This window comes from Coregonus clupeaformis, chromosome 7, assembly GCF_020615455.1.
Source record: "Coregonus clupeaformis isolate EN_2021a chromosome 7, ASM2061545v1, whole genome shotgun sequence".
In the NCBI taxonomy this organism is placed as follows: Eukaryota; Metazoa; Chordata; class Actinopteri; order Salmoniformes; family Salmonidae; genus Coregonus; species Coregonus clupeaformis.
The window spans coordinates 12,572,132-12,595,319 of record NC_059198.1 but is presented as its reverse complement, the minus strand read 5'-3'; the positions used below and the strand labels follow the sequence as shown (position 1 = coordinate 12,595,319).

At 40.6% G+C, this 23,188-nt stretch overlaps 1 protein-coding gene across 1 annotated transcript in view; it reads left to right on the top strand.

Annotated features, from left to right (window-relative positions):
- The window catches only part of gpr158a (G protein-coupled receptor 158a), a 102,647-nt gene extending 82,186 nt beyond the window's left edge, over nucleotides 1-20,461 (top strand). Inside the window, exons 6-11 of the mRNA XM_041880271.2 lie at nucleotides 2,898-3,007; nucleotides 4,821-5,065; nucleotides 10,927-11,065; nucleotides 15,519-15,624; nucleotides 15,717-15,863; nucleotides 16,651-20,461. Of these exons, the coding sequence (XP_041736205.2) occupies nucleotides 2,898-3,007; nucleotides 4,821-5,065; nucleotides 10,927-11,065; nucleotides 15,519-15,624; nucleotides 15,717-15,863; nucleotides 16,651-18,537 (2,634 nt within the window). The 3' untranslated portion in view covers nucleotides 18,538-20,461. The remainder of the gene's footprint in view (nucleotides 1-2,897; nucleotides 3,008-4,820; nucleotides 5,066-10,926; nucleotides 11,066-15,518; nucleotides 15,625-15,716; nucleotides 15,864-16,650) is intronic.
- Nucleotides 20,462-23,188: the final 2,727 nt, after the last annotated feature.

The window sequence follows — 23,188 nt, the reverse complement described above, 5'->3', positions numbered from 1 at the left end:
CAATTACAGACCCTCATCTGGTGCCCGCTGCCTTGTTTTGGAGGGTGAGAGGGAGAGTGTACGCCCTCAGAATATATGAGAGAGATTAATGTTAACACAGATCCAGCTATGGGTACAGTGTTGATGAGTTTGTGTGTGTGTGTGTGTGTGTGTGTGTGTGTGTGTGTGTGTGTGTGTGTGTGTGTGTGTGTGTGTGTGTGTGTGTGTGTGTGTGTGTGTGTGTGTGTGTGTGTGCGTGCGTGCGTGCGTGTGTTTAGGTATGTGTGTGCGTATGTGTGTCCATCCCACCATACATACATACAATGGGGATCAAAATTATTGACACCATTGATAAAGATGAGCAATAATGACTATAAAATAAATAATTCAAATACTGAGCTAAAATGTATATTGTATGCTAAATTTTTAGGGGAAATTATAATATTTTATACTAATACAATAGTAATCCTGAATTAATCATGAATGAATCGTGAATAATGATAAGTGAGAAAGTTACAGAGGGTCAAAGATCATACCACCAAGACATGCTAACCTCCCCTGTTATTGGTAATTGTGAGAGGTTAGCATGTCTTGGGGGTATGATCATTGACCCTCTGTAACTTTCTCACGCATCATTATTCACGATTCATTCAGGATTATCCGTAATCATGGTAGCATCTACATTAATGAAGAAGTGTTTAGAAACCTATTCTATTCTTATTTATAATAAAAGTGACTCCAAAATGACACAATACATTATGTACCATTCATTTCTATTGGGCACAAATAATCTGAAACGCAACCAAAACAAACTGAAAATGCATCCAACAAGTTTATAGAGTCACAGGGTTGATGTAGTCATTGCGTGCTAGGAATATGGGACCAAATACTAAAAGTTTGACTACTTTATTTATCAGAATCTTTAGGGGTGTCAATAATTTTGACCCCTTTGTCCCCTACCTTTTTGAGAAAAAAAGCATTACTTGTTGAACAAAATCTCTTTCTCTGAGTAATTGTATAATATATTGTATAAAATAATATATATATATTCTGTGCATACAATATAGCTCAGTATTTGAATTATTTATTTTATACAGTCCTTATTGCTTATCTTTATGAAGAGTGTCAATAATTTCACACCCCACTGTACATACTTTGCATACACTGAACAAAAATATAAAGGCAACATGTAAAGTGTTGGTCCCATGTTTCATGAGCAGAAATAAAAGATCCCAGAAATGTTCTAAACGCAGAAAAAGTTTATTTCTCTCAAATGTTGCGCACAAATTTGTTTACATCCCTGTTAGTGAACATTTCTCCTTTGCCAAGATAATCCATCCACCTGACAGGTGTGGCATATCAAGAAGCTGATTAAACAGCATGATCATTACACAGGTGCACCTTGTGCTGGAGACAATAAATGAGGGAGCTCACAATTGGCATGCTGACAGCAGGAATGTCCACTAGAGCTGTTGCCAGATAATTGAATGTTCATTTCTCTACCATAAGAGAATTTGGCAGTACGTCCAACTGGCCTCACAACCGCAGACCATGTGTAACCACACCAGCCCAGGACCTCCACATCCGGCTTCTTCACCTGCGGGATTGTCTGAGACCAGCCATCCGGACAGCTGATGAAACTGTGGGTTTGCACAACCGAATAATCTCTGCACAAAATGTCAGACCTTCGAAGGGAAGTTCATTCTTGATCTGACTACAGTTCGCCGTCGTAACCGACTTCAGTGGGATCTCAGGGATTCCAACATGAGGCCAATGGTGATTTTAAAACAGTTCAAGAGTTTAATGGCTGTGATAGGAGAAAACTGAAGATGGATCAAAACATTGTAGTTACTCCACAATACTAAACTAAATGACAGAGTGAAAAGAAGGAAGCCTGTACAGAATACAAATATTCCAAAACATGCATCTTGTTTTCAATCAGGCTCTAAAGTAAAACTGCAGAAAATGTGGTAAAGAAATGAACGTTATGTCCTGAATACAAAGCATTATGTTTGAGGCAAATCCAACATGCTACATCACTGTGTACCACTCTAAATATTTTCAAGCATGGTGGTGGCTGCATCCATGTTGCTAAATGGCCTAGTTACAGTTGACTTAAATCGGCTTGAAAATCTATGGCAAGACTTGAAAATGGCTGTCTAGCAATGATCAACTATCAACTTGACAGAGCTTGAAGAATTATGGGCAAATATTGTACAATCCAGGTGTGCAAAGCTCTTAGAGACTTACCCAAAAAGACTCACAGCTGTAATCACCACCAAAGGTGCTTCTACAAAGTATTGACTCAGTGGTGTGAATACTTATGTTAATGAGATATTTCTGCAAAAATAATTCAAAAATGTCTAAAAACCTGTTTTCACTTTGTCATTATGGGTTATTGTGTGCAGAAGGGTGAAAAAAACAACAACATTTAATCAATTTTGAATTCATTCTGTAACACAACAACCTGTGGAATAAGTCAATGGGTATTCATATTTTCTGAAGGCACTTCATACAGAAGGTGAATTGATGGCTTATTGGTTGAATGGACACAATTCTGATTACACGACTATACTTTAAAAGTCACCCTTAGAAGTTGAATGTAGGCGATGTCTCACCACTTCACTCAGTGTTTATTTGACCTATGCTCTTGTCTCTCAAAGATAGACCACATTAACATTAAAAAGGAGAACAGAAACAGCAGGGGTTTTCCAGGAACTTATTTTGGCAAATAAGGTTTGTGTTATTTATCAGTCCTTCCATCCTTCAAAGGTCAAGGACAACTAGGTTTGTTACTAATACCATTTTGTATGATTTTACAGTATGTGACTGTCCTAATATGGACACCATAGCAGCATAATCACATACACAGAAACTATTGTAATTTACACTCATGTTCTCTCTCTGTTTGAATGCAGGTGGTCATTCTATATTTCCAGCCCAGTGTATTCCGCTGTATCTTGTTGAGATGGGTTCGCCTGTTGGGATTCACCACAGTCTATGGGACAGTGACCCTAAAGCTATACAGGTACTATTTTACCATGTTTAATCATTATTATTAACCAGGAATGGGATAAATTATGTTATATTGCTACCTACTGAGTAATTACTTTAGGATGAGAGTCATGTCCCAAGAAAGGGACTCTGGAAAGTACTTGATTGATGGGTTTTTAAAGGGTTACATGCAGTGGAAAACACACATGCACGCGCATGTGTAACAGAGTATATTCTACACGCACACACACACACACACACACAGCTCAACATTTTCATAAATAAACAGGGTGATTCATTGGCAGTTTCTAGATGGCCATGTTATTACATGTCACATCCATCTCTAGGTGACTGGGGCTGTCCTCTTTCACAGGGACATCCCAATACCAATGTCCTGTGAACACCAGAGAAAGATGTGCACTAAGAGAGGAAGGGAAGGATTCTACTGTAGTTGATTGTGTACTGGAGGAAAGAAGCTAAGGTTGAACATAGCCAATCACATCCTGCCTGTGCTCTGCCAGCTTTAGAGTTCAGGGTGTTACTCAAGGATATGGTTTACTCTGAACATGAATCAAATGGAATGCTATAAGGGCCATTCTGCAAACATTCAAAGTCTGTCTCATCCGCAATGGTAATGAACTAAAGGAAAGGGAAAACAATGGAAAGGATATACCCCAAGGTCCGGTTTCCTGGACCTACAGTAGATTAAGCTCCTGGACTAAAAATATATTTCACTGCAGATGAGACAAAGTCTGGCACATACAATTACAGTAATTTACAGTAATAATGTATTAAGTCCTGTAAGTGCATTCACATTTACAGTACAATCTCTTGTTTTATCCACCAGCCACCTACATTTGTCTCAACCTCATTAAACAAGCCAGTTAATACCTATTGACCCACTGTGATACTGTGAAAGTAAGAGCCCTGATAAAGTATGGGGTGCAGCTAGTGGTGTTTCTTGGCTTGTTCATCAGGCCACACTTTAGAAAATATTCACTACCTCGTTAAGCGAGACTGAGAGTTTGCCCAGTTAAAGTTTGGGAGGAAGAGAGGGGAGAAAAAACAAACAACAGAGAGCACTTTGGCCCAAATGGTCTCAATTTATTACATTTTATCGAATGGCTGAGACAGGCCATGAGGCAGAAAACAAATAGAGTGAGGAATGATGGTAGAAAGAGGGAAACCACTTAGTCAAAGCTAGCTGTGGGAGAGAGGGGGGGATCTAGAGGAGGAGAGGAGGAGGCTGAGCCCCTGTGAACGGTTGATAATGAGACATGGGGCGGACGTATTTAAAGAGATACAGGAGCGTGATCGGAAATGGCGACAGCGGCAGGGTTCTCGGCAGGTGTAAGTGCCAAAAATACCTAATGAAGCTCTTAATTATGGTGAGGGGAAATTAATTTAGGCAAGGGTAATCGGAAGGTGAGTTGTGGAGGAAGTCATGGAGGGGAAAGTGAGCACAATGCATAGATCCATTTTTGAGAGAAGCTCATTAGGGGGATGCACAGGACACTTCATCAATGTGTCTGGAAGTTTAGGGGCTAATAATGAGGATAGGCTGATGTTAGAACACTTAACGGGGCCTCTCTGTCTCTGAAGGCCCCCATGGCTGTTCATTTGAGAAAAGGGAAGGGAATTAAGAGACATAGCAATGCCACTATTACATCATTACATTGAAATCATTGCATGATGATGCTGATGAGAAAGATGAAAGTGACTATAATGACGAATGTTTAGGTAATTCATAGATGAAGATGACAATAAAACCACAACAATAAAATCAACAAGAAGCACCACAACAGCACCTCTCCTTGTCTTGATGTTGCGCTGCCCCATTTCCCCAGGGTCCTGAAGGTGTTCCTGTCACGAACGGCCCAGCGGATCCCCTACATGACCAGTTGGCGGGTGCTGCGTCTGCTGGCCATTATCCTGCTCATCGTCTGCTGGTTCCTGGTGGCCTGGACCTCGGCCGTCTGCCAGAACCTGGACAGGAACCTGGCCCTCATCGAGGTGGGCTACACCCCTGACCCGGACAGCCTCCAGTTCAGCATGTGCCTGCTAGATAGCTGGGACTACATGATGGCCGTCGGTAAGTGACATTTTAAAAATCTTTATTTAACCTGGAAACTCTTTTGTGTTGGCGATAATAATACATGCCACTTAGCAGACTCTGCAAGCGAGTGCATTTTTAGTATGTGATGCTTGCGGGAATTGCCAGCTCCTTTCGCTCACCAACTGAGACAGAACCACAGTGATCTTACTGCTTCCTCTTAAAGATACGAGGGCCAATCATGTATTTTATGGCTTAAGAGAGAGAGAGAGAGAGAGAGAGAGAGAGAGAGAGAGAGAGAGAGAGAGAGAGAACGCTTATAAATATATTATATGAATACGTTGTTTTTGGGATAGATTCCCTTTTTATATGGAGTTTATCTTGTGATACATGTGCCTGATTTTGAAAATGGGGTCGTGAGAGAAAAATAAATACAAAATTGCTCTTGGTTCATTGAACCAGAGTCACGTCAGTAGCCGCTAGATGCAGTTGTAATAAACAGAGCGGTTTCGGTTTTCTTCTTACATATGTGGCTCTATCTTTTTTCTTCTTTTTGTTTTGTACGATTTTTTAAACTATTTTTTTATAATACAAAACATAAACATACAAACGACAGTCTCCAGCGCCCGTATCACTCTCCACCACATGGCCTCAAACTGCACCATTTTGTTTCTCTCTGTCGCCCACACACTTTCAACATTTAGATAATAAAGCATTTGATCTTTCCATTGTTTTAACGATGGAGGATTGGTTGATTTCCAGTTTGTAAGTATACGTTTTTTCAAGATGATTGACGAGAAAAGTATTGTCCAACCCATCGGGTATCTTTTGAACGGTTTAAGCTACAAAATATTATGACCCCTTCACTGAAAGATAAGACTCTCAGGAACACGTGTGTGTCTTCTGTTTCCCTCAAACCATGCCTTGGGTAGCCTGCAAGTCAGCCCAAATTGAGAGTGAAAAGCAGACTTGTTTTAAGCATATGCTGTCTAAGGTCCAGGAAAACAGAACGCCGGCCCTGCTTTGTATTTGTGCAACAGGTGTAGCCCAGGACAACCATTACGAGCTGTGATCTAATGAAGCCAAACATCTTTGTGTTCAAGAAGGGCAAAACTGGAGAATGGAACACAGGGTTGTTTTCAAAGTCCAGCTAAATTTGACTCACTAAGCTGTGTATGAGCAACTGGGTCGTTCCACGAAATGAGTCCCTTTATTTTATTTTATTTTATTTTACCTTTATTCAAGCAGTGAGTCACCATTGAGACCAGGGTCTCTTTCACAAGGGAGGCCTGCATATACAATTTCATAAGACAAAATCAAAAATCAAATACAACATAAAACAAGTAAAATGCAGCACAACACAAATATTTAAAAAAAACATTACATTCCTCAATAAGAAGGTTTGATGTTTTAAGTAGAAATTGTGCACCAATATCGGATTTTAAAAGCCTGTTATATTAAATAGAGTTCTCTTTAATATATACTGTAAATAAAATTCAGCATTTTGGCATGTCCCTCTGTGTACCCTCTGTGACTTCTAGGAAGGTTTTTACCAATTTAACCCCAACATTTTCCATGTTTTCATAATCATTGTAAAGCCCTAGTTATTTTGTTGCTTTCACAATGTCATTTCTGAAGATGATTATTTATTTAATGTGATTATTGATTCATTTTAATATTTAAAAAACAACAACAATGTCAACCCTATTAAGTGAACTGAACTCTCATTTTAATATGGTGAAACTATTATTTAAAAAAAAATATTATTCAAAAGAAACATTGAACATCTACAGTGCCTTCAGAAAATATTCACACCCCTTGACTTTTCCCACATTTTGTTGTGTTACAGCCTGAATTTAAAATGGATTAACATGAGATTGGGTGTCACTGGCCTACACACAATACCCCATAATGTCAAAGTGGAATTATGTTTTTTGACATTTTTACAAATTAATGAAAAATGAAAAGCTGAAATGTCTTGAGTAAAGAGTATTCAACCCCTTTCTTATGGCAAGCCTAAATAAGTTCAGGAGTAAAAATTACATTTACATTTACATTTTAGTCATTTAGCAGACGCTCTTATCCAGAGCGACTTACAGGAGCAATTAGGGTTAAGTGCCTTGCTCAAGGGCACATTTACGTCATTTAGCAGACGCTCTTATCCAGAGCGACTCACAAATTGGTGCATTCACCCTATAGCCAGTGGGATAACCACTTTACACATTTTTTTTGGGGTGGGGGGGGTATTCCTTAAAGAGGTGGGGTTTCAAATGTCTCCGGAAGGTGGTGAGTGACTCCGCTGTCCTGGCGTCGTGAGGGAGCTTGTTCCACCATTGGGGTGCCAGAGCAGCGAACAGTTTTGACTGGGCTGAGCGGGAACTATGCTTCCGCAGAGGAAGGGAGCCAGCAGGCCAGAGGTGGATGAACGCAATGCCCTCGTTTGGGTGTAGGGACTGATCAGAGCCCGAAGGTACAGAGGTGCCGTTCCCCTCACTGCTCCATAGGCAAGCACCATGGTCTTGTAACGGATGCGAGCTTCAACTGGAAGCCAGTGGAGTGTGCGGAGGAGGGGGGTGACGTGAGAGAACTTGGGAAGGTTGAACACCAGACGGGCTGCGGCGTTCTGGATGAGTTGTAGGGGTTTAATGGCACAGGCAGGGAGGCCAGCCAACAGCGAGTTGCAGTAATCCAGACGGGAGATGACAAGTGCCTGGATTAGGACCTGTGCCGCTTAAAAATGTGCTTAACAAGTCACATAATAAGTTGCATGGACTCACTCTGTGTAGTAATGGTGTTTAACATGCTTTTGAATGACTACCTCATCGCTGTACCCCACACATACAATTATCTGTAAGGTCCCTCAGTCGAACAGTTAATTTCAAACACAGATTCAACCACAATGACCAGGGAGGTTTTCCAATGCCTCACAAAGAAGGGCACCTATTAGTAGATGGGTAAAAAAAAAATACATTGAATATCCCTTTGAGCATGGTGAAGTTATTAATTACACTTTGGATGGTGTATCAATACACCCAGTAACTACAAAGATACAGGCATCCTTCCTAACTCAGTTGCCCGCGAGGAAGGAAACCTCTCAGGGATTTCACCATGAGGCCAATGGTGACTTTGAAACAGTTACAGAGTTTAATGGCTGTGATAGGAGAAAACTGAGGCTGGATCAACAACATTGTAGTTTCTCCACAGTACTAACCTAAATAACAGAGTGAAAAGAAGGAAGCCTGTACAGAATAACAATATTCCAAAACATGCGTCCTGTGTGCAATAAGGCACTAAAGTAAAACTGCAAAAAACATGGCAAAGAAATGAACTTTATGTCCTGAATACAAAGCCTTATGTTTGGGGCAAATCCAACACAACACATCACGGAGTACCACTCTTCATATTTTCAAGCATGGTGGTGGCTGTATCATGTTATGGGTATGCTTTTATGAGTATGCTTGTCAATGGCAAGGACTAGGGAGTTTTTTAGGTAGAAAAACAACAACAGAATAGAGCTAAGCACAGGCAACATCCTAAAGAAAAACCTGGTTCAGTCTGCTTTCCAACAGACAGTGGGAGACAAATTCACATTTCAGCATGACAATAACCTAAAACAAAAGGCCAAATATACACTGGAGTGGCTTACCAAGACGACATTGGATGTTCCTGAGTGGCCTAGTTACAATTTTGACTTAAATCGGCTTGAATATCTATGGCAGGACTTGAAAATGGCTGTCTAGAAATGATCAACAACCAACTTTATTTTTTTTATTTTACCCTTATTTTACCAGGTAAATTGACTGAGAACATATTCTCATTTACAGCAACGATGTGGGGAATAGTTACAGGAAAGAGGAGGGGAGATGAATGAGCCAATTGGAAGCTGGAGATGAGAAGGTGGCCATGATGGTATGAGGGCCAGAGGGGGGAATTTAGCCAGGTCACTGGGGTTAACACCCCTACTCTTTCGATAAGTGCCATGGGATCTTTAGTGACCACAGAGAGTCAGGACACCCGTTTAACGTCCCATCCAAAAGATAGCACCCTACACAGGGCAATGTCCCCAATCACTGCCCTGGGGCATTGGGATATTTTTTTGACCAGAGGAACTTGACAGAGCTTGAAGAATTTAAAAAATAATAATGTGCAAATATTGTACAATCCAGGTGTGCAAAGCTCTTAGACTTACCCAGAATGACTCACAGCTTTAATCGGTGCCAAAGGTGATTCTAACATTGACTCAGGGGTTTGAATACTTATTTTATTTTACAAATGTTCGAATTTTTCTTCCACTTTGACATATTTTTCTTTCACTTTGAGTATTTTGTGTATATCGTTGACAAAAAAATGACAATTCAATCATTTTAATCCCACCTTGTCACAAAAAAATTGGAAAAAGTTAAGGGGTGTGAATACTTTCTGAAGACACTGTAATAGTCAAATCATAGTCTAAAAGCAGGTGAGCTGGTTCTACTCTTTTTGGCCATTTTCTGGTGTTTTGTGGTGAAAAACTGAGCGGGTCGAGGATAACACGTCAACCCTGTTACCCATAGATAGACAGGCTAGAAATATTTTAACAATTTAATTTTTTTGTAACAAGGGGATTCATGGCTGATTTAAGATTAAATCATCAACCCTGTTACGGTCAACCCTGTTACTTTATTTGGCACATAGTAGACACTTACTATAGAAATTTATTTTATTTTACCTTATTAAAATATGTCATGACAGAATGTTAAAATAAGGTGAGTTACACTACCCAAAAGGGACTTCTTTCGCGGAACGACTCAACTATAGGAAACACAGGGCGGCCATTTTGTGTTGTCGCTTATTGATGTAGACCTAAATATCTATCCAGGGCCATGGTAGATTACAGACTGTCAGAGCTCTTGATGGATCTTAGTCCTTAGATAAACATAGCTCACTCAAAATGCCATTTGTTATGGCACTCAATAGTGTTTATCCTGCTGTGTAATGTACATAGGCCTCTGTCAGACCTTGGAGCACTTCCTTGGAGCACTTTCCATTCATGCAGACAAACAATGTGAATGTCAAAATAATGGTGACTAATTTCCATGGAAACGGCAGACGTTTATTGCTGTCAAGCCGGCTAAGCTACACCCAGAAAACCTTGGACGAATCTCATATAGCTTCATCAGCAGTTGTCACTCATGGAGTGTCCAGAGAATACATCCAGTAGGAGCAGGTTTGCATTTTCGTTGCATTTATTGAACATGTCGTTTTTCAACATGCCAGTGTTAGACAATCTATATTGCCCTGAGTCCATGAAATCAGTTAACTGTGGAGTGCATGGGTGGTCGATGTCGATAGTAATACTGCTAAGGTGAGGAAGGGAGCATTTAAGGGTGAAACCTCCCATGCTATCCTCCTTTGCATTCCAAGCTTAATGCATAGGCTATGTATGTATTGCTTGTTGTTACTCTTATGTCTTTCCCCCTGAGTATAAATAAAGTATTCTATCTATCTATTTTTAAAGGGGCAATCAGCAGTTGCTACATTTTGAAGAATATAACTTATAAATGCCTCATGAGTTTAGTTCAACTGTTGTATCCCATCAGAACCCAAATTATAAGCTTGTTTCACTCCAATGTTTGTAAACAAAGGAAATATAAACAAACACTACAGCCTCAAAACATGCTTAAAACTATAATTTTGATATCATGGATGATCAGTCCTTGCATCCATAGCTATATCTATGAATTTGACTGTGGTTACATTTCTCCAGCCCCATCACTCAGCTTTTTACCGAAACAGGGGCTGGGAAAAAGCGTTGTTATTATTGCTACTGCTGATTTCCGCTTTAACTCCTCTCCTACAGTAGCTGTATAGTTTCCATTGTGTAGAAGTTCTCTATATCCTTCTTCCTGTTTCTCCCACAGCAGAGTTCCTGTTCCTGCTGTGGGGAGTGTACCTGTGTTACACTGTGAGGACAGTGCCGTCGGCCTTCCATGAGCCCCGTTACATGGCCATCGCCCTCCACAACGAGCTCATCCTGTCTGCCATCTTCCATGTTATTAGGTAAAGACCCCAACCTGTGGTGGGGAGAGATATGACAGTATGGATGTGTATTTATTTTGTCATATTTAGCTATATTTAGAGATTAGTATATGGATTGAATATTACACATCATGGACTTTAATATGTTTTATAGATAAACAATCTGACACTTTCTTATCACTCACTGTTGGCTTGCCTATTGCTGTACACCAATTTGCAACTATATTCAATGAGCCACAAGTTTAGTATCTATGCATTTCAAAGGGGAGTTTTGTTATGGTATCCAAGACTGAATGTGCCCTCTGCTTTCCGTGTAGCCTGTATATCAAGTACTAGACATCCTAAATTAGATGTTGCACCGTTTCAGCTGACACCACCAAACCCATTCCCAGTTGGAATCCTCCTTATTGAGAGCTCAGCTACATCAGATTATTCAGTCATTAGGCACGTCATCATGATTTATGTTTTGACACACCATAGATATTCAGAGCTATTGGCAGCATAATTTAAGTTAGACGTTAACAGAAATTACAGAAAAATTGCCCGCCAATGTTTCCCACAAATAGGATGGGAAGGCATGGAGGTTTACCTTTTAACCGGTCTGTTATATTTGTCCTGTTTCACACATGTACAAGTGCATATCCCAACTTCCCATGAGACACCCTTGGAGAGTGGGGTCAAGGCCAGCCATTATCAACGGCAACCCTGGAGCAATTAGGGTTAAGTTGGATTGCTCAAGGGCACATAAACATATTTTTCACCTTGTCAACTCATGGACCTTTCAGTTGCTGACCCAACCTTCTAACAGCTAGGCTACCAGTATTAGCTAGAAATTTGACACCCAGCGTGTGTTTATGCCGTCGTTTGACTTCTGTTATGGCGTTGGGATGGTTTTAGCAGCTAAAAGCAAAGACGAGGCCCAACGTAAATGCAAAATGTGTCTTGTCTGTTTGGGAGATGCTGAGAGCTTGTCACCAGGGAGTATCACCTGGGCTTGTTAGAGCTAAAATAATCTATGGCTGTTACTCATAGAACCTGCATGTGGTCCCACTGTGGCCAGTTAAAGTCAAGGATACTTTCTGTGGCATCTGTAGGGACAATTAGGGAACTCTCTGTGCTAAGTGTTCAGATCATTATTTGTGATTATTTCACAATCCACAAATTTACTCATCGCTCTACCAATGATTTTACTGAATGTTTGCTTAATGAGGTGTTTTGGGAAACACTCATGAAATTGTACCACCCGTTCTCTCTAGACCTTAGCCTCCCCTCATGGTTTTTAGCTATAACTACTTTAACTGTACATTAAATAACCATTCACCAACTCCTGCCAAGTAATGAGCCTGCTGGATGCCATTTACTGGGATGTAGGCTTTCAAGTGGTTAAATTACTGTGTGACAGGACACGCCTCCTAATCACTCAACCTGGTTTCAGAGCAAATTCATATTATTCTGTACGTAAAACCACGACACTCCATTTAATATGATATGTTACATTTCGTATGGTTTGTATTAACTTGTGGATGTTAGGTTAGGGGTTAGGGGTTAAGGTTAGGAGTTTGGTTAATGGTTACGTTACGAATTCTAATTTGTTGTGGCTAACGTTAGCTAGGTTAGGATTAGGGGTAGGGGAAGGTTAGCTAAAAGGGTTAAGGTTAGGGTTAGGGGAAGGGTTATCTAACATGCTAAGTAGTTGCCAAGTAGCAAGTAGTTGAAAAATGGCTAATGAGATAAAATGCTAAAGTTGTCCATGATGAGATTCAAACATGCAACCTTTTGGTTACTAGACGTTCGCGGTATACGCCACCATGACCAACCATCCTCCTTTAGTTTTTGCCTTAAGTAACCTTCTGTCTTACGTAACCATACCAAACGTAACATACAGTATCATACTCATTTCAGTGTCCCGGACAATGAGACCAGGCTGAATCACTACACTGTAGCTACTGTAATTAAAGCACTATTCCACTATTACATTTTGGTCACTCTGGACACTGTTAGTATGTTTCCTCCTTGGTCGTCGGTCCAGAAGTCAGTAGAAAATAGAATTGCAGTGGATCTGTAATCAATGTTGTTGCTGCCTCAAAATGCCTTTTTTAATATAGTTCAGCAAGGAACCCACTGGGCACAGACGTCTATTCCAACCTCTATTCCACGTTGGTTTCAATGAAATTACGTGGAAACAACATTGATTCAACTAGTGTGTGCCCAGTGGGAAGTTATCAAGCTGCTTCTTCTAAATCAGAGAGAATCAGTGCCCTATACAGTAACAATCCAAGGTGAAGACAATCTCCCTGATGGGAAATGGATTACTGAGGCAATAATCAGCATGGATAAACCACTCCAAGCAGTGGAATGAAATATGTTCACGCCCAGACAGACAGTGCATAAATCGAGTTTGGTTTAAAATTAACATGTTATATCCTGTGTATGTCTCTCACACTGTCTGTGTCTGAGGGGTTTACTGCAGCACAACAATACATGTCTTACTTGATACAGTACACAAAAACCACTGTCATTCACTTAAATTCTGCAACGTGCATTATGTGCTTAGTGTGATGCTTAGAATCAGTTGTTTTGTCTGTCACGCTATAATGTTTCTGCCAATGACTTTTTGGTTACGGGTTAGGTTTACAGCTAGAATGAAATAACATTGCCTGTCACAATCTATTAAATATGACATGTATGGATCAGCTATCGAATAAAAACATGCTAACGGTGACATTGTGTAGTGGAGCTAACAGGCCTAATATCTTCACTGTAAACTGTCAGTTAGGCAGATGCCAGCACTCAGTGGATTTCTCAATGAGCTCTATGATTAATGACTCTGCATAGCATTATTCAAATGGGAATCTCATCTGTACCCCAACACAACCTCTGCTAAATATAGAACCGGGTCCTACTGTATGTCTTGTAATGTGTTTTTTATTACAGTTTCACACTCCCTTTTTTTGCTTACCGTCTCTCTCTCTCTCTCTCTCTCTCTCTCTCTCTCTCTCTCTCTCTCTCTCTCTCTCTCTCTCTCTTTCTCTCTCAATTCAATTCAATTCAATAGACTTTATTGACATGGCAAGTTAAATTACTTACATTGTCAAAGTATACATATAACAAAAATGGTGGGACCAACAGCAATAATAATAGTAGTAGTGGAAATTGGATTACCATTAACAGCAACTACAACAACAATATTAATGAGAATAACAATACATTAAAACAAATGAATATTACATTTTATAGTTTCAAATTCTTTGTACTGAATGATAATTTTGGGAAAGAAAGATTCTCTTAGGTCTGAGTAGTTGTCACAGTGTAATAGGAAATGCAGCTCTGTCTCTACCTCTCCCCAGGGGCAGAGTGAGCAAAGCCTGTCCTCTCTGGGCAGCCAGGTTTGCCTGTGACGACCGGTCTCTATAGCCAGACTGTGCTCACTGAGTCTGTACCTAGTCATTGTTTTCCTCAGTTTTCTATCAGTCACAGTGGTCAGATAGTCTGCCACCATGTACTGTCTGTTTAGAGCCAAATAGCATTGAAGTGTACTTTTATTTTTTGTGGTGTCTTTCCAATAGTTGATATATTTTTATTTTTGCTTTGTGATGATTTGGTTGGGCCAGATTTTATGAGTGCTCTCCTGAGGCTCAATGAGGTTGGTTTGGGTTAGTGAACTGTGCCTCAGAACCAGCTGGCTGAGGGGACTCTTCTCTTGTATCATCTCTTGACATAGTAGAGCTGTGTGATGGAATGTTTTGGGGTCACTTGTTTTTAGATGGTTGTAAAATTTGATGGCTCTTTTTTCTATTCGAATAAGGAGGGGGTATTGGCCCAATTCTGCTCTACATGCGTTATTTTGAGTTTTTCTTTGCACTTGCAATACAGTCTTGCAAAACTCTGCATGCAGTATTTCGATTGGATGTTTGTCCCATTTGGTGAATTCATTATTAGAGAGCGGACCCCATACTTCGCTGCCATATAGAGAAATTGGTTCTATAACTGATTGGAAAATGTTGAGCCAGATTCTAATTGGAATTTCGATTTTAATATTCATTTTATATCTCTACTCACTCACTAATTCCCTCTCTCTCTCTCTCTCTCTCTCTCTCTCTCTCTCTCTCTCTCTCTCTCTCTCTCTCTCTCTCTCTCTCTCTCTCTCTCTCTCTCTCTCACTCACTCACTAATTCCCTTCTCTCTCTCTCTCTCTCTCTCTCTCTCTCTCTCTCTCTCTCTCTCTCTCTCTCTCTCTCTCTCTCTCTCACACACTCACTAATTCTCTCCCTCTCTCTCTCTCTCTCTCTCTCTCTCTCTCTCTCTCTCTCTCTCTCTCTCACTCACTCACTAATTCCCCCCTCTCTCTCTCTCTCTCTCTCTCTCTCTCTCTCTCTCTCTCTCTCTCTCTCTCTCTCTCTCTCTCTCTCTCTCTCTCTCTCTCTCTCTCTCTCTCTCTCTCTCTCTCTCTCTCTCTCTCTCTCTCTCTGTACAGGTTTACTCTTGCACCTGAGCTCCACCCAGACTGGATGCTGTTACTATGGTTTGCTCACACCCACCTGACTGTAACTGTCACTCTGGGGCTAATGATTGTCCCCAAGGTAAAGCTCTTATTCTGAGCATAGCATTACTTGCTATTTTACATCGAAACCAAATCAAACTAAGTCATTGCACTCTCTTTTGTCGACTACAGTTTCTGTTTCATGGTACTCACATGAGAGATGATATTGCCTCTGAGGCCTATGAGGATGAGTTGGACATGGGTCGCTCTGGATCTTACCTCAACAGCAGCATAACATCAGCCTGGAGCGAACACAGTCTGGATCCAGAGGACATCCGGGTGAGCAGCCTTCCCTTTCCATTTTTTAAAATCTATTCTCTCATTTAATTGCATAACCTTGTTGATACAGTAGCTTTTGAATCCTTGTCCTCTGACTGTGGCAAAAAGAAAGATTTTTGCAGACATAAGGTCTAGCGACAGTCTTTAGGAAAAATGTAGCAATGTGAGCAGAGGTTTCTGTTTGTTAGAGCTGAAGAAGTCTCTTGCCAAAGACTTGAGCACATTGTCCAAGTGTATTTATCAGTGCGAGAGATAAGATCTCCTATTTCTATGCTACCCATGCTTAGGTTTTGTTTTTGCATCTTTTACTTTCGGTTTTGTACACCAGCTTTAAACAGCTGAAAATACAATATTTTTGGTTATGGAAAATATATTTTACAGCAGTTTAGATGGTACAATGATTCTCTACACAATGACTGCTTGTTTTTTCACATAAACTGAAATTAGGTGAACTGTTAGAGTTTTAGCAACCAGGAAATGGCGAAGCGATTTCTGCCTATTGCATCTTTAATACTGTCCAAAACCTGTCTTTTATTTATGTCAAAGAGCATGTTATACACTGTAGTACGTTGTTGAAGCACTGTCAGTAGTTTAAGCACCGTTCGTGTTTCAAATTCAAATGTGCATGTTCTGTATGCAATAGATGCATCGTTAAAACACTTGGAAGCTTAAGTTGAATCGCTATCGGAAAACAGGCCCAGTTTACTTTTAGTCATATTCATTCATTTTAATGGCTCTTTTTTTCTTTTCTTATTCTTGTCCTTATGTGTTTTCAACAAATGTCCAGGAGGAGCTGAAGAAACTGTACTCCCAGTTGGAGATATACAAGAGGAAGAAGATGTTGGCCAACAACCCTCACCTGCAGAAGAAGCGCAGCTCCAAGAAGGGACTGGGTCGTTCCCTGATGAGACGCATTACGGAGATCCCAGAGACGGTACACCGGCAGTGCAGCCGTGAAGACAAGGAAGGGGGCGATCATGGGAGCAATCGCAACAGCATCTGCGTCTTGAGAAAGAACCCATTCGACCCCTCTCATCCGGGGAAGCCTGCCAAAGAGGAGTCCCTGAAGAGCAAGGTCTTCACCCTGAAGAAGTCGCACAGTAGCTACGACCACGTCCGTGACCAGAGCGAGGACTCCAGCAGCTCTGCTACTGACAAGATGGAGGTTATGACCACTGAGGGATCCCTTATAGACACCTTGATGGGCAAAAAGCTGGTCAAGAAGAAGTCCAATGACAAGATAGACGCTGTGAGCGAATCGACTGAGAACGTTCCCTTGGTCTGCAAGTCGGCCAGTGCTCATAACCTGACACAAGACAAGAAGCCCATCCACCCAAGAACGTCCATGCTGCAGAAGTCACTGAGCGTCATCGCCAGCGCCAAAGAGAAGACCTTGGGCTTGACAGGAGGGAAGACACAGACTGTTGAAGACAGCAGCAAGAAGGTCCAACAGAACGCTAAAGAAACCAAGGAAAGTCCAGAGTCAGAGGATGATTGCTATCCCCACATGATCGGTAGCCAGTCGGTGGAATACAAGCAGACTGCAGCCAAAACTGGGATCATGAAGCAGCAGGTGAGTGGCAGCCAGCCGTCCATCTGTTCCGACCCATCGAAGGCCAAGGAAATCCAAGACCTCACAGAGGTGTGTCCTTGGGAAGTAGAGGACCTGCCAACACCTTCTGAGAACAGGGTCCAGAAGCATGTCTCCATAGCACCCGAGGAAACCACCACAGTCCATGGAAATGGAACCAAGGGGGTCAAGCCCCAACAGCAAAAGCAGAAAGGCAGTGACCAATCTTCCACAAGCTCCCGGCATTCTAAAGACATCCAGCGAGCAGAAATATGCCCTTGGGAGGATGGAGGTGAGAGCAAAGCCCCAGTGGAGGGATCCAAGCCGCAATCCTCCAGTCAGGTTCCTCAACCTGCTAAGAATATCCAGTCTAACCAGCCTCCACCTGCAGCAGAGAGCTCTAAAAAGAAGGTTGATGTATGCCCTTGGGACTTTGAAGAGGTGCCTGCCAAGACAGCTGAGGTAACTTGTTCACCTGACAAGACCAGGCACAACAAGTTCACTACTCCAGTGGAGAGCAAAGGGAATGGTGCTCTGTCAGAACCACCCTGCAAATCACCAGGCAGCTCTCTCCTCCAGCTGGTTGCAAAGGTTGACGTCTGTCCCTGGGATTATGACAACCCAGCTATATCTCCCAATTCTGAGAAAACTCCTAGTCCTACTACGGTTTCCAAAACAAAGGAATTCCCCTCCAAAAAGAAGAGCACACCTTTCACAAGAACCTTTGAGAAGGAGAAAGAGAAGGCAAAATACACTGACGATGACAACAGTAGAGCGAAAGCCAAGGACAGAAGTAAATCCACAGAGAAACATACGAGCCAATCCAAAATGACAGAAGTGTGCCCTTGGGATGTGGAGAGTGGTCAGGAAGTGCCAACGGTAGAAAAACAGAAAAGTGGCAATGTTGGAGCAGTTAAAGGGAAGCCAGTTGAAGTCTGTCCGTGGGATTATGAGGATGCATCAGAGAAAAAAGGAACAGACAAGGGTACTTCTGCAGTGAAACAGAGCAATCCAAAGCCCAAAGGGGGGGTTGTAAGTGGTGGGAAAAAAGCAGATGTATGTCCTTGGGACTTTGACGACAGTACTGCAGGGAAAAAGGCCTGACATAAATCAACATTTATGGACAACTGGAAATGTAGTTGTTGTATACATTGTTTTCCACTTTAGAATCCTCAAATATTGACTTTTACTATGAATATGGTGACTTGGACGAAAATAAGATAAAATTGCCTTCCTTTCCAATATTTCCCCCCCTTTTTTTGTCTTACAAAAACAAAGCAACAAAATCATATTAAGCATTCCAGATTCTTACAGAGTATTCTGAATGATAAATCTTAGTCATACAATTATGCAACTTCCAATCCACTTTATGTGCAATGTTGAATAGACATTTCTCATGTTCTTTATTCAGTGGACATTTGCATTAAAAAAAAATATGTATCTTCTTTCAATCGGTCATATAAAGCACTCCACACACTAACATGGCACACTTAGAATATAAGGTGAATCGATATCATGTAAATAGATGTTCTGCTGCAGGTTTTATTAACTGAAATGTACTAATGGTTGAGCATGAACTACCATGTTTATGTTTAAAGTCAGAGTGGCTTGTTGAACAAATAATAGAATGCCAAAGATATAGGGAACATCTTTAACAAAATGGTGTAAGAACTCACAACAATCGTGTCATGACAAACAACCTAATAACTTTTGTGTGCCCAAGCCAAGGCGCTGCTAGTGAGGGAATCAGCTTATAGCACTTTAGCGAAAACTTTAGTGAAAATTGTTTTTAATCACATACTTTATTCAGCCTCATGGTTCTAGCAAGTTAACACGTATACATCCATGTCTAAATTGCTGAGTTTTTAGATTTCCGTTAGTTCTCAGCAATGTCTAATGCTTCCAAGTTTGCAGAAATGTATTACTGTATGTGCCTAACTAACTAGAACTGTCTTCTTTCAGTCTGTATAAAGTCATGAGTGGAACAGGGATTGTTCTTCAGCATTCTGTGAAGGTGTATTATATAAACAGCATGCACAGCGAGGTAACGAGAGGGGTGGGATCCAAATGGTTTGTCAACTGAAGCAAATAATTCATTTGTGTTAATAATACTTTAGCATGTTTTTTTAACTGTTAGAAAAGCATTAGCTCATCCTTTTAAGCTTTTGCATTCCCAAAAGCGCATTGAGAGTTGAAATGATACAATGGAGGGAGGCAATATGGCATTAATGTGTGTCGAATTGTTCCTCTTTCTGTATAGAACATATACCTGTATTTGTGTTAGTTTTAGCATTTTTATACATACAGTATATTTCTAGTGTTTCAACTTTAATGCTCGTTTTATTGTCTTAGGACTTTTGCTTAACACTGTCTCTACAAATTCTTGGCAGAATAAATTCACACCTGGTTTTCATTATTCATATTCAAAAGTATTATTCATATTCACACTTTATGTCTAACGTTTCCAAAAGCTTCAATTGTTTGAGCAAGCAAAAAATATTTTTGCTTTCATGCATCAATTAAAGATGAATGTTTACAGGAATATCTGAGTTACAAAATAGGAATCATTTATTGTAGTTTAGTAAACTCTCTGGTTCCTAGCAACATCTGATGAAAAGTAATGTAATGGAAATAATATATCAATATAACATTAATATAACAGTGTACTCATTTAAATTAGATGGTATTTTGGACTGCGTTGAATGTTGTCATTGGTAATGATTCCTGTACAGCTATCATAGTTGTTTGTTACAGTTGGCATGGATTACTGTAGGGTATGATGCCTTGCTATGAGGCTTTAAAGTGAAGCAATACAAATGTTCATAAGTGACCATGAATGCGATTAGGTAATCACATTTCTGCTTCATTCAAATTATTACATTATCCTTTCTTTGCTCAGTAACTTAACAAGTAGATTTAACTTGTTTTCAAAAGCAAAATAATTCTCAAATAATATTTTTTAATGCTTTTATTATCTCTTTATTTTATTTCACTAGATCGATTTTGTTTAACAACCAAACAGGTACAGTACAGTGGGGAAAAAAAGTATTTAGTCAGCCACCAATTGTGCAAGTTCTCCCACTTAAAAAGATGAGAGAGGCCTGTAATTTTCATCATAGGTGCATGTCAACTATGACAGACAAATTGAGAAAAAAAATATCCAGAAAATCACATTGTAGGATTTTTTATGAATTTATTTGCAAATTATGGTGGAAAATAAGTATTTGGTCACCTACAAACAAGCAAGATTTCTGTCTCTCACAGACCTGTAACTTCTTCTTTAAGAGGCTCCTCTGTCCTCCACTCGTTACCTGTATTAATGGCACCTGTTTGAACTTGTTATCAGTATAAAAGACACCTGTCCACAACCTCAAACAGTCACACTCCAAACTCCACTATGGCCAAGACCAAAGAGCTGTCAAAGGACACCAGAAACAAAATTGTAGACCTGCACCAGGCTGGGAAGACTTAATCTGCAATAGGTAAGCAGCTTGGTTTGAAGAAATGAACTGTGGGAGCAATTATTAGGAAATGGAAGACATACAAGACCACTGATAATCTCCCTCGATCTGGGGCTCCACGCAAGATCTCACCCCGTGGGGTCAAAATGATCACAAGAACGGTGAGCAAAAATCCCAGAACCACACGGGGGGACCTAGTGAATGACCTGCAGAGAGCTGGGACCAAAGTAACAAAGCCTACCATCAGTAACACACTACGCCGCCAGGGACTCAAATCCTGCAGTGCGAGACGTGTCCCCCTGCTTAAGCCAGTACATGTCCAGGCCCATCTGAAGTTTGCTAGAGTGCATTTGAATGATCCAGAAGAGGATTGGGAGAATGTCATATGGTCAGATGAAACCAAAATATAACTTTTTGGTAAAAACTCAACTCGTCGTGTTTGGAGGACAAAGAATGCTGAGTTGCATCCAAAGAACACCATACCTTGTGAAGCATGGGGGTGGAAACATCATGCTTTGGGGCTGTTTTTCTGCAAAGGGACCAGGACGACTGATCCGTGTAAAGGAAAGATGAATGGGGCCATGTATCGTGAGATTTTGAGTGAAAACCTCCTTCCATCAGCAAGGGCATTGACGATGAAACGTGGCTGGGTCTTTCAGCATGACAATGATCCCAAACACACCGCCCGGGCAACGAAGGAGTGGCTTCGTAAGAAGCATTTCAAGGTCCTGGAGTGGCCTAGCCAGTCTCCAGATCTCAACCTTATAGAAAATCTTTGGAGGGAGTTGAAAGTCCGTGTTGCCCAGCGACAGCCCCAAAACATCACTGCTCTAGAGGAGATCTGCATGGAGGAATGGGCCAAAATACCAGCAACAGTGTGTGAAAACCTTGTGAAGACTTACAGAAAACGTTTGACCTGTGTCATTGCCAACAAAGGGTATATAACAAAGTATTGAGAAACTTTTGTTATTGACCAAATACTTATTTTCCACCATAATTTGCAAATAAATTCATTAAAAATCCTACAATGTGATTTTCTGGATTTTTTTTCTCATTTTGTCTGTCATAGTTGACGTGTACCTATGATGAAAATTACAGGCCTCTCTCATCTTTTTAAGTGGGAGAACTTGCACAATTGGTGGCTGACTAAATACTTTTTTTCCCCACTGTATATCATAATATAGCAACTCCACAGCCAGACTCTATAAAACATGATTTAGATGTTGTGTCTTATTTCTGTCTCCCTCTACAGAGAATTATATCTACCATTGACATCATGGGGCTCGTCTGAAATATGTAAAACCCAGACTATCAGCCTTAGAGCATGAGATTGAGATTTGTCACAGGCTCTGCTTAATGGGCAGCTGGAATGGTGTCTGAAAGGAAATGTCACCCTGCCTAGTTTGATTGTAATGGTTTGATGGACCTTGATGATATTTATGAACTAGGCGTATCAACCATCACATACATTGTAATATCTGTTCCTAAATGCCAACTTTAGACAATCCCAGGGACCTAGCCTGCCCCTAGCTAACATTATTCCCTCAAACACTGATAAGATGAACCCATTGGCTCTTGAGCATATGATACCTGGTCATTTCAGACACTGTACCTCTCAAATGGCGTGAAAGTGCTGTTAAATACCAATAACAAAAATTGGTCACAATAGATACACTTAACCTTCAATGATATGTGCAGCAGTACCCTGTGGCAGTTGAATCAGCTCATGGATTTGTAACAAAGTGTATCAATCTGTGTCTATTTTGTCAGTCCCTCTGGAAATGATCATTGTATTGCAGTATGTCCTACATACTTCGGTTCTTGAACATAATGATGACTAAAGACCCATTGTTACCTGTAACCTTTTCAACATGAATATTGTGTCCAGTTGCTACTCCTTGATCTCCTGATTTGACTTTTTATCATGGGTGATTTCCATTTGTAAGCTTGTTTGATTTAAGCTGACTTCTCTTGTGACCAAACCAAGTCACTGGATGGGAAATACTACTACTACTACTCAGTGCTGTAACGTTGTAACTATTGCTCTCGTGGCTTCTGCATGATATCAATAAATTCGTAGGACCAATGTTTCACTGCCCTTGATAGAACAAAAAAAAAAAGGTATATTTTATGGACTGTTACAAGTTGTTTAGTGAGTGATACTGTACCATTGCCCACTGTATTATGTGCTTGTTATACATATTGCTCTATGACAAGCTTATAGCATCCGTATATGGGAATATTTGGTAGATTTATATTGTGTTATATTGTGATAGCATGTACATAAAAATACC